The sequence below is a fragment of the Thalassophryne amazonica genome, chromosome 14 (assembly GCF_902500255.1).
Source record: "Thalassophryne amazonica chromosome 14, fThaAma1.1, whole genome shotgun sequence".
NCBI classification, from domain to species: Eukaryota; Metazoa; Chordata; class Actinopteri; order Batrachoidiformes; family Batrachoididae; genus Thalassophryne; species Thalassophryne amazonica.
Genome location: NC_047116.1, coordinates 58023091 through 58045123, shown reverse-complemented (window position 1 = coordinate 58045123; position 22033 = coordinate 58023091). Strand labels below are relative to the sequence as shown.

The window sequence follows — 22033 nt, the reverse complement described above, 5'->3', positions numbered from 1 at the left end:
AACATGATCAGCTCTGCAAACACCTGCTTTCAAGCAGGTTGCAACAGTGTGATCTACGGAACTTTCCACACCTGGACGCAGAACTTAAGCATCAGGGCAAAGACTGTGCGGCGCTTGAGAGTGCACGTTATGATGATCAAGTGCAGAGCATGTTATCAGAATTTTACAGGCACTTTACCAACTTTGCTTCCATTGAGCTTATTGTCAGTTTTTTCTGTTTTCCATTTCAGGAAAATATGTGGATTGTATGAAATCCAAAGTGGAATCACTGCTCAACCTGGATAGCTTGTGCTACTGAGAATGAGACACACTGAATAATGACACTGAGCTCAAATCCAGAGCAACATCTGACATGAATCTAATGCAGAAAAAGAAGTACCCCAACCTCAGACAAACTGCACAGAAATTTTGGATCAACATGTGTGTGAGTCTGCCATTTCACATATAAAAATCACCAAGTCAAAATACAAATCTGCCATGACTAAAGACCACCTTCCAGCCTGCTTACAGCTGGCACTCAGCTCCTTCTGTCTGGACTATGAGAGGCTAGATGCCTCCTCTCAGTGCCAGAAGTCCCACTAAGGCAGAGAACAACTTTTCCAACTTGAATTGGGCATTGTATTATTTGAGTTGTTTGTTGTTGTTGTTGTTGCTACGGACCAGTCCTAGGTCTGCTTGTGCTTATTCTTTGCACATTCACTTCAATGCTTTATTATTGTTAAAACTTTATCTTTGTGCCAGAAAATTGTGTTATTATATTGGTGCACAAATTGTGGCTATGCTCTGGCTTTCGATATGGCTTGGTAGATCTTGATGCAGTCAACTTTAAAAGTAGATCTCAGTTCAAAAAAAGTTGGGCACCCCTGGTTTAGAGCAATAAAAATCCAAATAAACGGCATTACCCATAATGCAGTTAGCCTCCCTCAGGTGTATTTCAGTGAATCAATGTGCATTTCATTGGTCACACATCTTGAAAATGATGACATCTCTTAGAACAGACTCCCTTTGCTTCATGCTCTGAAGGCAGAAGCACCCATTTGTTGCTTCCAATCTTAATGGATTAATAACCACAACCCCAAATCAAATTCACATCAATCCAAGATCTGGTCATCACCCGATATTAATTATAGTTTGAGATATGCAGCTGACAAATACATGAATGTTGCTGAAAGTCAACACAAGTCGGTTTTGTTGCTACTTGAATTTGCAACTACTCTTCATCCTGGGTTAGCCTGCTGTGTAGCAGCCAATCTTATAAGATGCACAAACAGAATGAGCTCTAGCTTAATTGGAGATCTGCAGGTCTTCTTGCTTATTTGTGGTTTACTGTTAAATACATGGAGAAAAAAAAAACAGGGCAGAAGAATGAATGGCTCCAGACACAAGTCTCACTCTGTTAGTCGAATAATGCATTAACCTAAAGAAAAAAAAAAAAGACTACAAGAAGAGGAAAAAAAAAAAAATTCTTCAGCAGTACTATAAGAGGCAGTGGGTCCAAGTGCACACATAGATGTCGGTCAGATAAAGCTTTCAGCAGCACCACAGCTCACACTGCGGGGGGGTGAAAGCCACTCATCACACTCTGTCCATATCTGAGTGTGAGGCACAACTCTGGTGGGAGCACCAGTCAAAAAGCATCGCCTTTATTTTGGCAGCTACCACTGGTGCCACTTAGTGCCTTAACGCACACACATACACAAAGGCTTGTGTAAACTACCATTTATTATGGGTCAAAAGAAGGTCAGGCTTTGAGAAAGAGGCCAGCACACAGCAGGTAGCAGACTGCACATCCTTTAACATTCAGGCTGTGTTCCACAACGCAGCAGAGATGAGTGAAATGGACACGTGGAGGAGAAAATGCACACTACGATGGGTAGCTTTGCACAACTGGGACAAGGAGAGCTATCGGATGTGCATACATCTGACATGATTCAATTCTCAGTCACATATATTCTGACTGTAACCAAAGCTGCTATACACAAACACCCTGTATAAACTTGGACTTGTGTTTTTCTATTACTGTAGCCTGTGGAAACTGAAGAACCATCTAAATAATGGCAAGAAGGCAACAGGACCGATTAACTCTGCTTTCCGATTATACCATCTCTTTAAACTTTTTTATATTAGATTTTTTTAAAAAAAGAAAAGGCTCCCACATTATATGCAGAACTGTAAAAGATGTTCTCTTGTTGTCGTGAGGTAGTTTAAAAATAAAATGATCTGGGATGAAAGTGCTTGTAGATCTGCAGAACCAGAAATATGGCCTACACAAGCATTTTTATATTATCCAATTACTGTGACAGAAAAAAATAACTTTTTGGGGGGAGGGGGATCTTTGTTAAATAAGTATGTAAAATATGAGATACAGGTTGTGTCATTTTGTTCGTCACAAAACATTAACCTTAAAAAAAAAAAAAATAGGAGAAGAGGAAAAAGTTTTCTCCAGCATAACCCAAATGATAAGAGGTAGTGTCCAAGTGAGCCACTCATAACACTGTACATATTTGTGTGTAAAGGCCAAGAGGTAAATTGCAATGACATCAGAAGAAGCCCTCCAGGAAGTACAAAAACTTACAGTTCCTTGACTGGCCGATTGACGCTGGCACAGAGCACATTCCCATAGGACTCCGTGTTAAAATGGCCAACTTTCGAGCAGAAATAAGCATGTTTACAGCCTGGTACAAAACACAGTTTTGGTCTGTAAAGATAGTTTTAACCTCCATAACAACTGTATGGGGTGAACTTTTTTCTAACTTATTATTACAAACACCTGGAATAATATAGCTTGTTGAGTGGTGCAACATCTTAATGGGTCATCTAAGATGCCTCTGCTGCAATTTTCACGCTGAGTGACATTCTCATTGGATTTAATGTTGTATGTTAATGCAATTGGTACTTTTAGCAACTGTCAGTAGCTTCATCCGCTAGGTCCACTTAATGTATGATTACTTTGAAAATAAGCAGCTCATAACTTTTAATGTCTACAACAATGTAAATCGTGAGCACCACCACCACACAATCCCCAAAAATATGATTTAGTAAACACCCAAACCAAGGTTAGCTTATTAACTTAGGTGGTTCAGACACAAAGAGAGGGGCATGGTCAGGCTTCTTCCAACAGGCACGGATTCACTCACACTCCACCCCTTTATGCATTAATGAGACCAACATGGCACTGCTGTGAACATGGTGATGCCCAGACATGGGCTTTATATCGGCTGTTCCAGGTCTACATACAAAACCTACGGGTGATGTCATGCAGGCTTAGTCCAGTATATATACACAGTCTATGGTTCAGGCACAACTCTGGTGGGAGAACCCGTTAAAAATTATCACCTTTATTTTGGCATATGTGGTAATTTTTCATCTATAAAAACCAGAGTTCCCATGAGATAAAAAAGCTTTTCAACCTACCATCCCTGGTTCTCAAGACCAGGCACCTAAGTGGCTCTACTCTACTCTTTTCTACTATTTTACTCTTCCTTTTTAGATATACCTTTATATACTAGCACAGTTCCACCTTAGAATTGGAATATAATATATAAGATATACCTTACTGAATTTTCATGTTCTTGAGAGGTAACTACATAATTTATTTTACTGTATTTCCTGCAATCTATATAATAATAATAATAATAATAATAATAATGACATGGATTTATAGAGCACTTTTCAAAACACCCAAAGCGCTTTACAAGTTGCATTATTCATTGACTCACACATTCACACATTGCTGAGCTACTAGTGTAGTCACAGCTGCCCTGGGGCAAACTGACGAAAGCGTGGCTGCCATTCTGCGCCTACAGCCCCTCCAACCACCACCTCATTCACGCACAGGCAAGGTGGGTTAAGTGTCTTGCCCAAGGACAAAACGGCAATATGCGGATTTTTGAGTGGTTGGGAGCTAGATTCGAACTGCCGACCCTTCGGTCATAAGATGGCTCGGTCTACCAACTGAGCGATGGCCACCCCAAGTGCCCTCTGTTTGCGTGTATGCATGCGTGCGTGTGTGTGTATGGCTTTGATCACAGAGAAACGGAACAGCTGACATTTGCTGTTTGGTATGCTTATGTATTTGGGTCAAGAATAAAAGCTGTAAAAACAAAGTTGATAGGACTAATATTTTTGGAGAAATTAGCGATAATAGCTAACAATGAAAGACAGTGAACAATGGACGTTGTGCTGCAATCCACAATGGGAGTTCCGCATTTTAGGGTTTTAAATGTTATTGTGGTTCATGTTAGTTTAACAGTGTTGTTAGTGTTATTGATTTATTGTGTTTTTGTAGTTCAATTGGTTTAGTCAGTTTAGTTAAGTGTCATGACGCGAAACAATCTGTGTGCAATATTTAAACGTTTTTTTCAGTTTAATGTCTGAAAACAGAACTAGCCGGATAAACTCAGCCTTCCTCTGTCATATGGCACAAGTTAAATAACTGTACCACTGTGACGCACTCAAGTTCATTTAAATAAAAAAAAAAAAAACACAACCTTTCATCATACAACTTTACATCTTTCCCACAGTTTATCACAAACTAATGTAAAGTTGAAAGTGATGTTAAAAAATAAATTCTGTAATGATAGTAAGCTCTGTGAGATCCTGTGGCAACTGATACATGTGTCTATTTCATTGAATAACGTGTGAGTGCTACGTGAGGAAGATAAAACAGTGATTATATCATCTTTGGGCTCTGTAACAAAGCAATGAGCCAACAACTTGGTGTGTGTGTGTGTGTGTGTGTGTGTGTCTCTCTCCATTGAGAGCTTTGCAGGGAACAGAACTACTGCTGTAATGTTATTTGAGAATGTTCCGACTCTCTCTCCATCTCTGTTCACCCCCACCTGTCTTTCTCACTCGAACACAAAGAGAACAAAACTTTCCTACTGTGTAAAGAACAAAGTCATGTGTGTATTAAACAAGGCAGCTTCTCCATCAATTAAAAGGTTTTCTGCCAAACATTCTATCACATTTGTAAAATGGTGAGAAATGGGGGGGGGGTTAATTAGGGGTCATTAAGTTTTCTTTTTAATATTTGAACAAATTAAAATTCTGATGGACACAGGTGAGAACTGCTCAACCTTCCAATTTAGCCCATGCTGGCATATTCTAACATGAAAAATAAAATAGTCTTATTCAATTATTTTTAAAGTATCATTCGCAAGACTGTGGTGGCCACTTTTGCTTTTAAATAAAAATGAACATCAATAATGCAACAATAATAGACCCACATGAAAATTATTTTAAAATAACTTACAAAAAAAATAAACTACAAATACAATTTATATATTTATCTGCATTGTTATTTTAACTAACAAATTCAAACAGCATACCAGCTTATTATTTCCTTATTTTTTTCTTTTTTTTCATGACTGAAAAAAGATCACCATTTGCTTGCTACAATTGTAAGGCTTGTGTGGATTTTAGCTCACGAAAATCAGTTTTATGAAACAGTTTCATTGCAAGTCTGTATTATATATATATATATATATATATATATATATATATATATATATATATATATATATAAAGCATTATGCAAAACTACCAAAAGCTTTCAATAAAAGAGATTACAAATACCTCAAAACATTCATTAAGAAAAAAAAGAAAGGTATCATTTACTTAGTTTTACTTGCATGCTCTCACAATTTTAAAGAGCAATCAGCCTTTTATTTGCAGAAAAAAGCCACCAGATATTTTGCAGCCCTGTAAGTTCTTCTCGGCCATGCTACCCGCTATAAACACATTTTACAGTCTGTTTTTCAAAGGCTTCAACATTGCATTGAAGCCAGCTAAGTGACACTGGGAGAGGGTGTGAATGGCTTGTCGAAGCCACAGACGCACATGCAGACATTTTAAAACCAGTCGTCTCAGCATTGCAGGCAGACATGGTGGCACTGATCACATAAATTCAACCCAAAACATTTAAAAGTGGTTGTTTTAGGAGGGCGTATGGCTTCTTTCTCATGGACCTACTGCTGCCACGTAAAAGTTGCATCTTTTTTACATGAACTAGATTGTGCTCTATAGTTTGTGTGTTAAATACAAAGCGAAGAAAGAAAAGAGGAAAGAAGTTGTAACAGAATAAAGAATTAGTATACAGAAGGACGCAGGAAACTTTCTACGATTGGAAAGTCTCTCTCTCTCTCTCTCTCACACACACACACACACACACACACACACACACACACACACACACACACACACACACACACACACACACACACACACACACACACCATAAAGTAGGTTGCTATTAATATCCAGACTGAAGGCTAGCATGTGAGATTAACAAATGGATAGTTAGTTGTTGAACAAGTAAACATAGGACATTTTCTTGGCTACATTTGCTGTCGACAGCAGCATGTGTAGGCATAGTGATAATAACCACAGATAGCAACACTGTCCTCTAACAATTTTAAATGACATATTTGGACACCTCAAGAAAACCGTTTAGTGACCTGGCCTAATATATTCTTATTTTAAGTGAGTCCACGTTTCCTGCACCGTTTTGTTTTTGTTAACGTTAATCAGTTTTGGACTGCTCATGAAGTTTGTTGTAAGGGAAGTCTATGTCCATGGGAAATCTTCTACCTCAATGACTGATCGAGCATTAATAAGATGATTGTTTATCATTGTCAATCATTTTATTCAGACCGTAATCTTCATGTACTGATAGTTGTCTTTTCAACTGCCCTGTCTTTGAAAACACCGGTCTATATGGATGTTTAGCTGCTACATTTTTCTAGCAGTGCATATTCTGCCAATCTTGTGTTGTGCATGGCCACAGCAGACACACATCCCACTGAGTCGGCCCTCGGGTGCCAGACTCTTGTGGCTGGATTGTGTCAAACTGTAATTAGGCTGGGTTAAATTGAGAGGAAACATTTTACTGTAACATACGTACGTATGTATGTACAATGACAAAGTCTTTTTCTTACTACTTCTTCACCTCTGTCAAGTTCAATAAACTATGTATTTTTACTTGCTATGGATTATTACTTGCCTCAGATTGTTGCTGCTGGTGTGAATGACCTCTATGGCCTGGTGCCGTCATTGTCCGTGTATCAGGTGCACGCACATGCACACACACACGGCCCCAAAGTCCAGTAGCTTGGTTAGAACCACAGAGATTAATATGAGTACTCAAGTCCGCACTCCCAGTGCTGCCTACTAAACGTGAATGTCCTTCATGGACAGCGACATGACCTCCTAACCGGCCAAAATATTGAAGAAGTGCCCAGATGTTAATGCAGTTCTGACCTGGATAATGGAGCCAGTAAAATTAATTTACATTAAATTATGTAAGGAAAGTATTAAACTTACTCTGACACCCACACATTCCAAAATATTAGTGTTGAAAGTTACAAAGATCTGATCTGTTCCAGCTGCGATATATCAGTAGTGCAGCCGAGCTGACCTGATGCTGCTGTGTTCAGCGTAGCGTGGCTCAATTCATTACAATATATACAAAGTTAATGATCAATTATTTTATATATATATATATATATATATATATATATATATAAAAATAATTGATCATTAACTTTGATAGGATTCCAAATGAGTTCTCCACCGTGCAATGCGGACAAGGCACCTGCAGCTGTAAACGATTTCAAATGGTTTCATCAGCCAATAGTTCTGAAAGCAAATGGGTCATCAGCTATGAAATTATCATTTTATTTTTATTTTAGTGTTGAAAGTTTAAACAAATCCGATATGCTCCAGCTTCCAAATTCTGCAGACATGAAGTCACAAAAATCACAAAATCCAGATGGGCACACAGAGTGCATTAATTAATTCCACATGGTCCGCATTTAAATCCATTTTTGCATAGTACTTAATAAAGTCAGCTTTGAATAAAACCCCATTCAAGGTGGTTTCTATAATCATCAGATTTCATACACAGGCATGACACTTTATACCAGTTTATTGCCCAAAAGTCACAGAAGAAGTAACAAGAATAACAAAAACGGTTTAATTATTGATGAAAATGTTTTCCAGCTTTCCAGCATTTTCCACCTGTTTCTTGACGAGACTCATTGAGCGTCAGTTCGCCCTGCTTACTGAGTTGCCCTGATCTAAAATGGCAACCACGCCTCCTTGCCAGGACACGTCTCGTGTGACTGACTCTAGTACTTATATTAACCTCTGTGGTTGGAACCTGTTTAATTATGACTATTATTTGTGTTTATGACATTTTCGCTTGGTTGGTGGTCATAAGAGTTATGAGTTTTGTGTACACACATACTGCCTGACTCTTAAAGGAGCTACGCTACTACATGGCCTGCCACTGCTCATCTGTATACACAATCAGTAAACGTCAACAAAATTTTTTTTAGAGAGACTATTCTTAAGTCAGGGAAGAGTTGATTGCATTGAAGAGACAGATCCAAATCTGTATCAAAGTTTAATTTTTTCTTTAATTCTGGGTATTATAAAACCCAGTTTTGTAATCTTACAAAATACTGTATATCATTCACACTGAGAATTCAACTTTCAATCTGAAACTGACTTAAGAGGACCTCATAGCAAAGATAAAAAAAAAACCTCCCCTGCCACCTTGCTGTATCCCAGAAGTAGGCGTTCACCAAGTGCAAGTTATAATATTTGATATGACAAAGACTGACATTAGAAACAAGACTAAAATCATACTATAGTATGCACCTTAAAACGGCAGATGATGTAGTACACACCTGAAAGCTAAAATGCACAAAGATCAGCTGAAGTAACTTGGCTATTTTGGCTTTGAAATCTGTTCAACACTTCATTTTATTCAGCTACCTCTTTAAATCATGACGCTCAGGTATAATCCAAAACAGCCTTTACTTGGTCTTTAATCCTTGTCTTTTATACATGTTTATGTCTATTCTTGAAAGTTTCGTTTTTCACATTGGTGTATGTGTATTTAGCATGAGATAAACTTACGGTGTGGAGTCCAAGCTGATGCTGTTTGCCTGCGTGGATGAAGCAGACTTATGATTGGATGAGAAGACAGGCAGACTAGGCGAAGCATGGATCACATGATCGACCAGATGCCCAACAGATGATGGCCGCAATCGTGTGCCTTCCTGCACAAATAAAGAGTTCCTGTACAAAAACACAGAAAAAAATGTTTTAAGTTAAGCCTGGCAGCATGTGTTGGTGCCACATCTACAACACTATGGAACCACCTTGGGTCCTGGATGGCAACCATTCAGGCAGGCAACTGGTCCATCCCACCTTTCAAAAGTAACCACCTATCTGCCATAAACAGAAAAAATGGGCATCTATGTGATGGACCATGCACAGAAAAAAGCACCACATGGCCAAAATATCAAAGATGACAATCCCTCACAATGCAAGTGATACTCTTAGTCTTCTTAAGTAACCGCTCATTTGATGTAAAGTCATTCCTGCAATACCCAAGGATCCCCTGAGGAGACCTGGTACCAAAGACACCTACTCGACACCTAACGTCACTGGTTAATGTCCAAGTCTCACAAGGAACCTAAAGATGGGGGCCTTCATTCTCCTGCAAATATATCAGTATCACCTCTGTCCAGTGACCTCATGACTCATTAAGCTGTTCCCAGGTGTCTCTCGATCTCAAAAGTCAAGGACCCAGAGATATCTGTGTGTAGCCTAATTCCGCGTTCACACAGCATGCGACGCGACGCCACAAATTCACTTCCTTCGCCTGGCGATGGACACGCCACCATCGCCCGGTGTGTCGCTCTGCTTGGGCGGAAACGTTCACTGCGAAAATTTGCCTGCATCATCACATAGGAGGAGCTTCCATTCCGCTCACCATCGAATCAACATGGCGGACCTTGATCACACGGAGCGAGTTGCTGTGCTGTATTTGTTGTGGAAAGCCGACAAACGTCGCCAGCGGCACCATCGCTGGATTCACAATATCCTCATGAGACATTCCCAATTCGGGGAGTTTCATCATTTGCTGCAGGAGATGCATATGGATGATGGCCGCTTTCAGCGGTACCCAGTTTGAGGGCCTCCCGTTTGCAGGCGCACATACAAACAAAGAAAAAAAAACCCAAAAAACTGACTGCCGCTGCGGTTCCTCGCTCTCTCTCCCCTCAAACTCTGTCATCATTGTGTTATAAACCAGTCACCATTTGTTTTATAATGCATCTGTGTAGTTAATAAAATGATCTTCACGGACGATTCGTTTGCGCGCGCACGTGAAAAAAAAAAACTGCTGCTGCTGCGGTGCTGCTCGCTCTCCCCTCAAACTCTGTCATACGTCCTGCTCACAGGCTGGCTGCCAGACACAGGACATGTCCACATCAAGTATAAATTCCAGACATCTTCACGTCACTACATATCCAGTCCCTGATTGGTGACAATATCGCGCCACAAACGTACCAATCGCAAATCACTTCATTTGCGTCCATCGCGTCGCATTGTGTGGCTTGAACTTTTCTGGCACCACAACACGTCCTTCCATAGGGATTACATGGCAACCTGTTGCCGCTGTCGCTCACGTCGCGTGCGGTGTGAACGCGGCGTAATGCTCTATTCAGCTACAAAGTAGAAATTTCTACTTTATAGCTGGTCAGCAGGTACTTGCACAATGGGTCCAACTAAGAAAAGTGTGCTACATGGCTGTGGTGTCACAGCTGACATTCTCTCTTGATGCAAATACTCTTGGCATTTGAGACGCTATTCCAGTGGTTTCAAGGATCCTCCAAAGTGATCTAGTACAAAAAAAAAAGACAATCATCTTTGCTCACTGGTTAGTAATAGAATAATAATACATTTTATTTATACAGCACTTTTTGTTGTAGATTACACATTTCAAAGTGATTAGCAATTAAAAATAACACATCAGTTAATAACAGTAAAAATAAGTTCCTTCAGCTTCTGCCTTGTTTATAATTGGCGTCGCCACAGCAGATCTGAGGCGGATCTGCATGTTGATTTGGCACAGGTTTTACGCCGGACAACTGCAAACCCACACTTCAATTTGTCACTCAGCTTCTCAAGTGCTGCAATCAAGGCAACCAATGCTTTCACAGATATCACATCATCATCATCCATGAAGTCAAATCAGTGAACATTTTCCTCATTTTCTCTCAGAGACCACCTCAGAGTTAAAGGCATTTTTTTCTTCCAAAAAAAAAAAGGAAATAAAGCATTAAAAATCTATTTCAGTCGTTTTCTGGTTTTGGCTGCTCTTGTCACCACAACAGATAAACCATTTCCATCTCACCCTGTCTTCTGCATTTCATCTGTCAAAAGCATCCTCTTTGGCCTCCCTCTTCTCCTCCTGCCTGGTGGCTCTATCCACGGCATCGTTCTCCCTATATACCCTTGGTCCCTCCTCTGCACATGTCCAAATCATCTAAATCTCACCGCGCTGACTTTGTCTCCAAACCATCCAACCTGAACTGTCCCTCTGATATGTTCAATCCCAATCCTGTCCATCCGTCACCCCCCACCCGCAATCTTCAGCATACATTTCTGTAAGCAATGTGTCACCAGTCAATACTGTACACACACAGGGAGACAGACACCCTCTCTACTTTTAAGATTAGGCTTAAAACTTTCCTTTTTGCTAAAGCTTATAGTTAGGGCTGGATCAGGTGACCCTGAACCATCCCTTAGTTATGCTGCTATAGACGTAGACTGCTGGGGGGTTCCCATGATGCACTGTTTCTTTCTCTTTTTGCTCTGTATGCACCACTCTGCATTTAATCATTAGTGATCGATCTCTGCTCCCCTCCACAGCATGTCTTTTTCCTGGTTCTCTCCCTCAGCCCCAACCAGTCCCAGCAGAAGACTGCCCCTCCCTGAGCCTGGTTCTGCTGGAGGTTTCTTCCTATTAAAAGGGAGTTTTTCCTTCCCACTGTTGCCAAGTGCTTGCTCACAGGGGGTCGTTTTGACCGTTGGGGTTTTACATAATTATTGTATGGCCTTGCCTTACAATATAAAGCGCCTTGGGGCAACTGTTTGTTGTGATTTGGAGCTATATAAAAAAAAAAATTGATTGATTGATTCAAAATGTACAAGATCTGTTAGAAAAGTATCGGACCTTTTAATTTTTTGCAAAAACCTGATGGATTTGAATCATGTGTGTTTGCATGAGCAAACCTTGAACCTTCGTGCGCATGCGTGAACATTTTCACGCCTGTCGATTGCGTCATTTCCTGGCAAGCAGCCTTTGTGTGGGACGTGTTTTGTGCGTTCGGCGGATTTTCATTTCAGGCGGCTTTCGGTGACGATGCTTTGGGCATCACGCAGATTAAGGAGCGGTACAACCGGTTTAAAGACATCTGTACAACGGTGGAGAGTGAGCCATGCTCCGGTCGGCCATCAACATGCTGAAACGACCAGATCATTTCAAAGTGAACGCTGTGGTGATGCGGGACCATCGTGTGACTATCCGAGAAATTGCGGAAGAGGTGGACATCAGCACTTTTTCGGTACATTCCACTGTGACAGAAGATTTGGCCATGAAAAGAGTGGCTGTGAAATTCATGCTGCTGCAAAAGCGCCTTCGTGTTGAAGTCTCACAGGACAAGCTGTGACATGCCCACCTCTTCCACCATTTCTCGGATAGTCACACGACTGAAAAGTCACCGAAAGCCATCTGAATCATCTGAATGGTTTCCACCTGGATGTCGCCCAGTTTCTGGCAAAATTTGATGCGGCGCTGCTCCAGTCGTTCCGTCTTTTTCCTTGAAATGAAAATCCGCCGAGCGCACAGCACACATCCCACACAAAGGCTGCTTACCAGAAAATGATGCAATCGACAGGCGTGAAAAAGTTCAGCATGCGTACGAAGGTTCAAGGTTTGCTCATGCAAGCACACGTGATTCAAATCCATCCGGTTTCTGCAAAAAATAAAAAGTTCTGATACTTTTCTAACAGACCTCGTATTAAACATTTCAAGTAATTGTTGCAGTTTAGTTAAATGGTCCTCATCAACATTAAATATGACAAACATAATCCAAACATTACCCTGCTGCCAACACCGGGGCATTGACTCACTGGTTGGGTGTTCCAGGTGGTGAACGAGTGGGCAGGCTCTGTGTTTCCAACCTCTCATCTGATAGGCTGTTCCGGCTGACCGAGTCCCAATCAGTACCACCCACAAGCTTCCGTGCCAATGGCTTGCTAGGAGATCTGGTGAGACCATGAAATTATTTCAGTTTTGTCAAACACAAGTTTGGTGGGGACTGAATAAGAAATTATGTTTGTCAATATTTACCTGGCAAACACTCTGTCCTTAATGCCTTTCTCTTTGCCATACTGCACTGACTGAACCTCTGTCCGCCCACTAAACAGAAACAAACATTGCAATATTACAAAAAAGGTGAAATGTCCAACAAATGTGGCATAAAAATGAACAATGTGGAAATCTGACAAGAATTACACAATTTTTTGTTGATGCTTTAGAAGAGCATGTAAGCTTTTCAACAACCAGTGAAGAAGCTGCATATAATGTCTTAATTTTCAACACACACATACACGATTCAGAGCATGTCCCGACTCTGAGCATTCAGTGGGATTGGTTTTCAAAAATCACACACACATCATCATAGCAAACATCTCAGCAGTCCATCATCTTCAGCACCAAAATATTCACTTTCATTGCATCACTGTAGCTCAATAATGCATCACAAGAAGCTCGTAGCTCCCATTTCATCTCACTTACAGAAATAACAAGGAAATAAAAATGCAACTTGTGAAGTAAAGCCAAGTTGTCACAAAAAAAGGGTCAACATGAATAGAGGAGTAAGGTAGGTTGTTTTTTAATCTCTTAAAATCTTCCAGATTGGAGTGGACACAAGGCTGCAGTGTGTTTGCAAAGATACACATGAAAATATCAACTTCATACAGCAGCTGACTCAAACTTGTTTCCCTGTATCGAGCGCATACTTCTGTTAAGTCTTGAAAAGGCTTCTGTCAGAAAGTTAGAACCAAAGAAAATTCCTGAATTTAGATCCGAACCATCCTCATCATCCCATCACTTGATCCCAGTTGTAAAATTTAGCTCCTCAAAACATCTTTAAAAAAGAAATTATGCTGGTAATGTTTCTATTATTCCGCAACCCTTAATTGGACTAAGCGGCTGAAGATGAGTGTGTGTTTCTATTAAAATATGTAATGAGTGTTGTTCTGATGGACTCGATCTCACCATGTGAGCTTTACGTACAGCTGGCATCTTTTAACCAGCCTTCATTTGGTTTATCAACTTCGCCCAGACTATTACTCGTGACTTGGCCAGTACTGGAAATACTAGCTTTTAATTGACTATTTACAGTATGTGTTTGTCTTCCCCATTCGAGGAAAAACTTTCCAGGTGTTTTGTGTTAGTTCTGGCTTCTCCACTTATCGACTGAGTGAGTCCTGTTGACTTTACCAGTATCTGAACTTTGAGCCCAACGTGAAGTAGTGAGCAAAGAAGTTCTTCTGTGGTGGGATGGGCCGTTCCAGCCTGAAGAAGGTGTGGTGCTCCACGCATGCCTTCCACAGGTTCTTACAGGCCCGATAATTCACCATGTTGAAACCAAGCAGCGTCTCCCGGGATTCATTCTGTGTCCACAAAGAGAAAGATGACTGTTAGAGGAATGTGTCATGGTTTTGTCATCATGGCCTATCAGGCAACTCAAAAATGCAATGTGTAAGATGATGGAAATGAGAATAATCTGCAGTTCTAAACAGAAATATAATGCATTTGACAGCCATCTACTGTAAGAAAAGCTGCATTTTACAGCTCAGTCATAAAATACAAACTGTACACTAGTTGGCACTCAGATGGATAATAACAGTAGCTGGACAGACATACAAATTGATGAACAGAGACACAAAAGTTCACCTCCTTCAATTTATTAGCATAACTCAAAAACAATTAATGTTACAATCTTGTATACGAGTATATCTACATTACAAGGTCAAAAAATGAGGATAAAGTGAGTAAAGATCAATTTATGAAGATCAATCCAAAAAGCAAATATGTTTTTCTTAAATAATGAACATACCAGCCTCCCCATGGCCATTAACAAGACATAGCAGGTTCAGAAAATGAACGCCTGTGTGCAATTCAGCACCTAAACAGCATATACAGTTGTGTACAAAATAATAGCAGTGTGTTTAGAAAAGTGAGTAAAGCCCAAAATCCTTAGAGTAGCTTTTATTTCCATGTGCATTGGGAACACTGCACATTGTATTCCAATTCAAAACATTAAGTAAAATGTATCAAATTTGTTATTTCTTTACAGAAAGTGAAGAAAACGGGACATTAGGCTGTTGAAAAAAGTAGTGTTTGCATTTTCCTGTCTGTGAAAAACAGGTGTCAAACAGGTGGCCCTTATTTAAGGATGAAGACTGCAAATGTTGTACATGCTGGTTGTGGTGTTTTCTCTCTGAAAAGCTGACCTTTCTCGCTTTCTTTTTAAAACACACTGATATTATTTTGAACACAACTGTACATCTATCATTATATCTGTGTCGCAACAAAATCTATACTTTCTGAATGTTGAGACAGGGCCTAAAGATTAATGAGTCCCACAACATAAGACGGGCACAAACCTTCTGTATTTTACATCACAAATGATAAACATACTGTCAGTCACCTCGAGGTGCTACACACAAGTAAAGCCCCTTTCACACCGGGCCTGCTTCGAGTTGCTTCATGTGGCATCATGACGACACAGGGATGTCTGCGTCAGGTGCACACAGCGGGGGGGGGGCAGAGAGAAGGTGAGAACGCAGAGGAGGATCTGCAGGCAGTTTGGCTGCAGGCAGACTGTGTACTCTTGATTTCTCTTCTAGTTTATATTTGTTCTTGTGCAGGGCTGCAGGGCTGCACTCTGATTTCTGTTATACTTGTAGCTTATCTTTCTTCCTTTGACCGTGAGCTGTGTGCGTGCGTCATCAAACAGGCCGTGAGTAAATGTGGAGATGTACAGAGTTATACTTGATGTGGACATGTCCTGTCTCTGGCAATCAGTCTGTGAGCAGGACTTATGTCCTTTAATTAACACAATTATGAGAGAGTTTGAGGGGAGAGTGAGGAACTGCCTGCAGCCAGCCAGTTTTTTTCTTTTAATTGTTCACATGTGCGCACGCGAACAAATTGTCTGTGAGTGGACTGGAGATGTCTGGACGTTTTACTGGATGTGGACATGTCCTGTCTCTGGCACTCAGTCTGTGAGCAGGACTTTTATGGACTTGATTTAAACACAGCTGTGAGAGAATTTAAAAGCGAGGAGCTGCTGCAACAGCCACGATGAGCTCTTTTTTCTGTGCTCTTTGAGCGTGTAGTTTTTACTTAATTGTGTACACGGTATAAAAACAATCCTGCGTGATTTATACTTCGGGAACAATGGAACACTGCAGGAAATTGGCATTAGGTAACGTTGCATTGTGAGGGTGTGGCTTCCAGTCACATTGAGTACTGTTGCGATGCCCTGACTTGTGTTGAAACCACTTCCTTTTTTGTGTCCTGTGCTTGATGCAGAAAAAATTAAACATGTTTAATTTTTGGCGTCCGATTCGCTTCATCCTTTCCGTCCCTCGTGTTGTTGTGGCATTGAGCTCCATCATCTCAGCACTAGGTTGCATCCACGTGGCGTTGTCATGACGATGCATGACACAACTCGAAGTGGGCCCTGTGTGAAAGGAGCTTAACACTATTGTGTGGTTTTGTTTGAAATCCCCGAATCAGTTTAGGAGGAGTTGCGCTTAAGACTCTTGGACAGATCAACAGACAGATTCTTATCTCTAACCGCCCAGTCACATAATAAAAGCCCAATATAATTAATCTCAGCAATAACTCTCCTCTCGCTGGAGAAGCAAGCAAAGGGAAAAATTCAATTTTCTTTCAAGAGTTGATCTGCTTGGCATTGTGACAACACCAATATTTGTTGAGGAAACACACATCAATTGAATATGACAGCTCTGTCACTGTGGATGTTGTTTTGTGGAGATGTGAGAAAGAGGAGGGAGTGCAGACACACACAGGAGGATTAAACGTGAGACAATGAGGACAAAGACAACAGAGGGTTAATCTCACCCTGATTACACAGACATACAGCTCACCTAATGTTTACCACACAGTATTTATGGCAAACACACACCAAGGATAACCTCCTCTATACCAAAATAGAAACAAACTGCTGGAGGGAGTCGGTTTCTCAACAGTTAAGTGTACATGTGTGTCCACTCACCACCTCTCTTTTCAGCTGGATGAAAAACTGTTTGCACTTGAAGGAGATTTTCACTATTTTCAACCTGGAAGGGAACAAGAACAAAATTGGAGGGAGGGGAGACAGTATGTTTGAGGTGAAAGAAGTCAATAAGGTGGCTTAAAACAGTGTTAATTAAAGTCTTACTGTTTCTAAAAATTATGGGTCATATAAATATACTAGGCCTGGTGCTTTCACTCTTACTCTAAGGTGGTTAAGAAGTGGACTAGAACCAGTGATCCAAGATGATAGCGGGATACATTTCGTACCAGGACTCTCGTGTACATCTGGAATTACCTTATGTTAAATAAGCAATTACTTCGGCAGACTCAGTACTACTAGCATTGTGAGGAAACATCATTTACAACACTATAAACAAGTGGCAAGTTTTCCACAGCGTGATCCAACATGTGGGCGTGTCACTGTTGATAACCCAAACAACAGGACAAGGCTCAGGAAATGCCGAAGTAATACCTGGCTGTGGCAGACAGATGGCTACACTCAGGAAATATAGGGGTGGACGAGTTGTGGGCCCTTGGTTTCCAAATGAGACCAAGGGTGGTTCTGTAGGGACCTTAGACAAAACTGTTTAAGTACCTGTGGCTCACTCTTGGGCCTACTGTACTAGAAATGATTCATCTATCACTAACCTCAGGATCTGTTCCTAAATGTTTCAAATCTGCGGTGATTAAACCATTGCTAAAGAAGTCTAAGCTTGAACCTAGTGCAGGGCTGGGCAGTCGTGCCGTGAAGAGCTGAGGTTTTCCTTGCTACCAATCACCTCAGCAGGTGATTTCATTGACGACCAGGTGTTTATGTTCAGGGGACAAGCTCATCAGCATCCCACCGGCCCTCACTACCTACCCCTGCCATAGTGTATTGAAAAATTATAGGCCGATATCAAATCTACCATTTTGTTCTAAGTTCTGGGTAAAGTGGTTTCAGAGCAGCTCATGGGCCACCATGCTGAGAAGAATCTCTTTAAACCACTGCAGTCTGCATTAGAGGTACACCGACATCACTTTTTTCCAGACCGAGTAGAAGTACGAGTACATACATTTTGGAACTCGTCGATACCGAGTAACGATACGAATACTTAATGATACCATTACAGTTTTATGATTACTTTGAAAATGTTTTATTCAACAGTTGTTGCTTAGTTTTTAACTGTAAATGCTACCAATATCATTAGCTTTGTTGTTATTTACAAATATTTCACTTAAATCGTGTAACTTCACTTTTTCACTACAACAAATTGTTGTTTAACATTAACCGTGTGTTTCTTAACAAACGTGACACTGTGTTGCACGCGCCCACACACGGTGTCGCAACACAAGGCAAAACGTAGTAATTTTAACATTATTTTTCTCTGTGATTCATGGGATAATTTCCTCCTGTTCAGACAGAATTATTAATTAAATGGCTCAGCTGAGCTGTATAATTAACCCTCTGGGGTCCGAGGGAATTTTTTGGACAGTTCACTCGCCTGGCATAAATGTTTTATTATTGCTGTTAACAGCTCTCCCTGCATCCCACAATCAAGTTTTATGTTTCTTTTTATTCCCAGGACAACCTGTTCTTTCATAATATATATGCTTTTGTTGTGTTTTATAAGTGTAATAAAGGTTTACAATCAGAAATAAAGGAAAAAGTAAAGTGGAAAATAATTTTCCACACACATTTATTCAAAACACACAGCAAACTATAATAACTGTTTTGGGACTTTATAAAGGTAATTTGAGGTCTTGTGTGAAAGACTGTACAACAAAAAAGTTCAAGCAATAAACACAAAGGCACAGTTTGAACAATATATAGAAAATGGTCTATGCGTTTTTGTCTGTCTTCATCCCAAAGCAATTTCTGTCTGCTATTACACAAAGGTTACATCACAAATTTCTATTTCTGCTGTGTTTTGGAGTCTTCTGTCTGACTCTGCAATCAGATTTCATTTCACACTTTGGCTCCTACAGTCTGAGGAGCAACCCCTCTCCCTCTCCCCATTGATATGGTAAACAGTGCTTTACACCAGAGGGAGGGAGCCACAGAGTAATCCAGTAACATTCAAATGCAAACTAGTGGAGCAATCCTGACAGTTACACACTCTTTGTTTGCTCTCCATCTGCTTTCACTTTCGCTGTGCGTAATATGGCGCAGGGCACATTGGAGGAGTTAGTAGCCTATTGAAATGGGCCAACTAGTAAGATATCACTCCTGAAAATGATCTTTGGTTTATCACGAGGTAAATCTGCCCTACGATTGGATTTTGGAAAACCATGTGACGATGAACCAATTCCGATAGGACACTCGCATTCCGCACGTCATCACACAGCTTCTATGAGGAGTACAAAGATGGCCGATGGCTGGCTCGAAAGTCCGCGGAGTTAACTTTTCAGCAAAAAAAAAGTAAGTTTCTATCTCATATAATTAAAAAGTTATTTATAATTTAATAAAGCTTGGTCCCAGCCGTCATGTTATGTGTCGGACGCAGCTCGGAGAACCGACCAGCGTTTGAAGGACCCAGTATGAAATAAGCAGAGCACGGTACAAAGGCTAACTGAATTTAATACATAACAGTGATACAAAAATAACAGAAAGTGCGGTCTGGCGTGGTGCGCTCCCAGCAGCGCTAACGGTCCGGAGCCAGAAGCTGTTCGGACCCAAGGACCCCGCCGACACCCCCCAGGTGGCCGCAACAAACCGAGTCTGTGAAAGAAGGAACCATTATGTGAGTCCACACTCTACACACAGAGAGAACACTTAAAGGTGTACATAAACAGCAAACACTTCCTGGCTTGATTACTAATCAGCTTCCCAACCTGCAGGCATGGAACATCCAGTTCACAAAACTCCACTGCAGTGGAAGCCGATACATGACTAACATACAGCTCAATATAATAAAGGTGTGAGGGACACCACATTTACTGACTGTATAAATGTTAGTCACAAAATCTAACGTACCTCAGGAAGTGTGCTGACGAGCGTGAGACCTCACCCCCTCCTCTTTCACAGACCGTGCATCAAACCCTGGACGTTCTCTGCATCCACTGATGATGAGATGGCTCCCGAGACGACGATCTCACCCGTCTGGTCACAAGGTCGAGTTTCTGGCAAATACACACTGTATACTCCAGTCTTAAATGCCACCATGTTCCAATCCATATAGATACACCTCAGCTGTGAGTCCTGACGAGCCGCAGGTGATCAGGGTGAGGTCCTGATAACCTCAGCAACACAGCCACTCAGTCCCAAATGCAAGCCACCTGGAAGGAAAAACAAAAGACAGAAACAAAAAGGCAGCCAGGCCCCCCAGCCATACAACACGTCATATACGACGGTGTCAGCCCCAGAGGGATAATGTGGCACAGTGAACCAACTTCTGCCGCAAAGAGCAGCTCATGGAGGCGAGCGGAGGTTCCAACCACAGCGCACAGAGATTCCGCAAACGGATTACCCCTGTAGCAGACCGAGATGCCTGAACACCCAAAACAAGGGCAGAAACTCACCAACCTGATGTACAAGCTCAGCCACTGAAGCCCTGATCGGAGTTCTGATGGAGGAACTGCAGCACAAACTGCTGAAGTCACGGAGGAACTTTTTTCAGCCACACGAGGAATTAAAGTGTTTTGAGATGTTATGTTCCAAACTCTGGAAGCTTTATGTGAATTATTTTTATTCATATAATCATATGATGATGAATTCCACTGAAACGAACAGGTAAGACATTTTATTTACTGTGTGTGTGAATTTACTCCGCATGATGGACAGCAGCTTTCAGCCAATCAGTGGACAGTATTGAAAGGTGTATTTGACTTATGAGTAAATTACATAAAAGCCTGTAATAATCCATAAATTAGCTGCATCATTGTTAAAGCCACAGTGTTCAAAAGGTATGAAAAAAGTAGTGGTTGGAGTGTGCACGTGAAAATCCCACATTGAGAGGTTAACACCACGCTGCTGTAACGGCGTATCGAGTCGGAGTATCAGACACATTTTATGACTACGAGTACGAGTAAATGAAGTACCAGGCTGATACCCGATACTGGGCATCAGTGCATGCCTAGTCTGTATTTAGAACATGTCATTCCACAGAGACAGCTCTCACTAAAGTGGTAAATGATACTCTGACTGCAATGGATTCAGACACCACTACAGTTGTGGTACTGTTAGATTTTAGCTCTGTGTTTGATATGGTGGATCACTGTATTCTACTTGATAGACTGGAGAATCTTTTTGGGATTACTGGGAAAGTCCTTGCATGGTTGACATTGTACCTAACCAGTCTCATTGTGTCTTGTACAACAACACTACCTCCAACCTTGGTGATATGAAATGTGGGGTTCCATCAGGGTCCGCCTTAGGCTCCCTGATTTTCTACCCTTATACAGCACCCCTTCGGCATATATTGTGGCATTTTGGGATTACCTTTCATTGCTACGCTGAAGACACTCAGTTCTACATGCCAATAACTGCTGGTAATTTCATACACATAAAACCCTTAGAAGATTGCCTTGTGTCAGTGAGAAGCTGGATGTCCAGCAATTTACTTTTGAATTTGGACAACTGAAATGATGGTTCTTGATCCAGCGAGACACCAGAATCAGTTTGATCAGCTAACGCTTAACCTAGGCTTGTGTGTTATACATCTTACTGTTAAAGTGAGGAACCTTGGGGTGATTTTTGATCCCACATTATGATTTGAAGACAGAGATATTACTCGGACTGCTTTCTTCCACCTGTGAAATATAGCTAAGATTTGTCCCATCTTGTCTATGGCTGATGCAGAGACCCTGATCCATGCATTTATTTCTTCTACTACTGCAATGTTCTATTTTCTGGTT

General features: G+C 41.0%; 1 protein-coding gene across 1 annotated transcript in view; it reads right to left on the bottom strand.

Annotated features, from left to right (window-relative positions):
- Positions 1-22033, bottom strand: part of ptpn4a (protein tyrosine phosphatase non-receptor type 4a) — a 213514-nt gene that overhangs the window by 54275 nt on the left and 137206 nt on the right. The window contains exons 11-15 of the mRNA XM_034186241.1: positions 17178-17241; positions 14369-14541; positions 13214-13282; positions 12994-13128; positions 8926-9087 (exon numbers count right to left, since the gene is read on the bottom strand). Of these exons, the coding sequence (XP_034042132.1) occupies positions 8926-9087; positions 12994-13128; positions 13214-13282; positions 14369-14541; positions 17178-17241 (603 nt within the window). The remainder of the gene's footprint in view (positions 1-8925; positions 9088-12993; positions 13129-13213; positions 13283-14368; positions 14542-17177; positions 17242-22033) is intronic.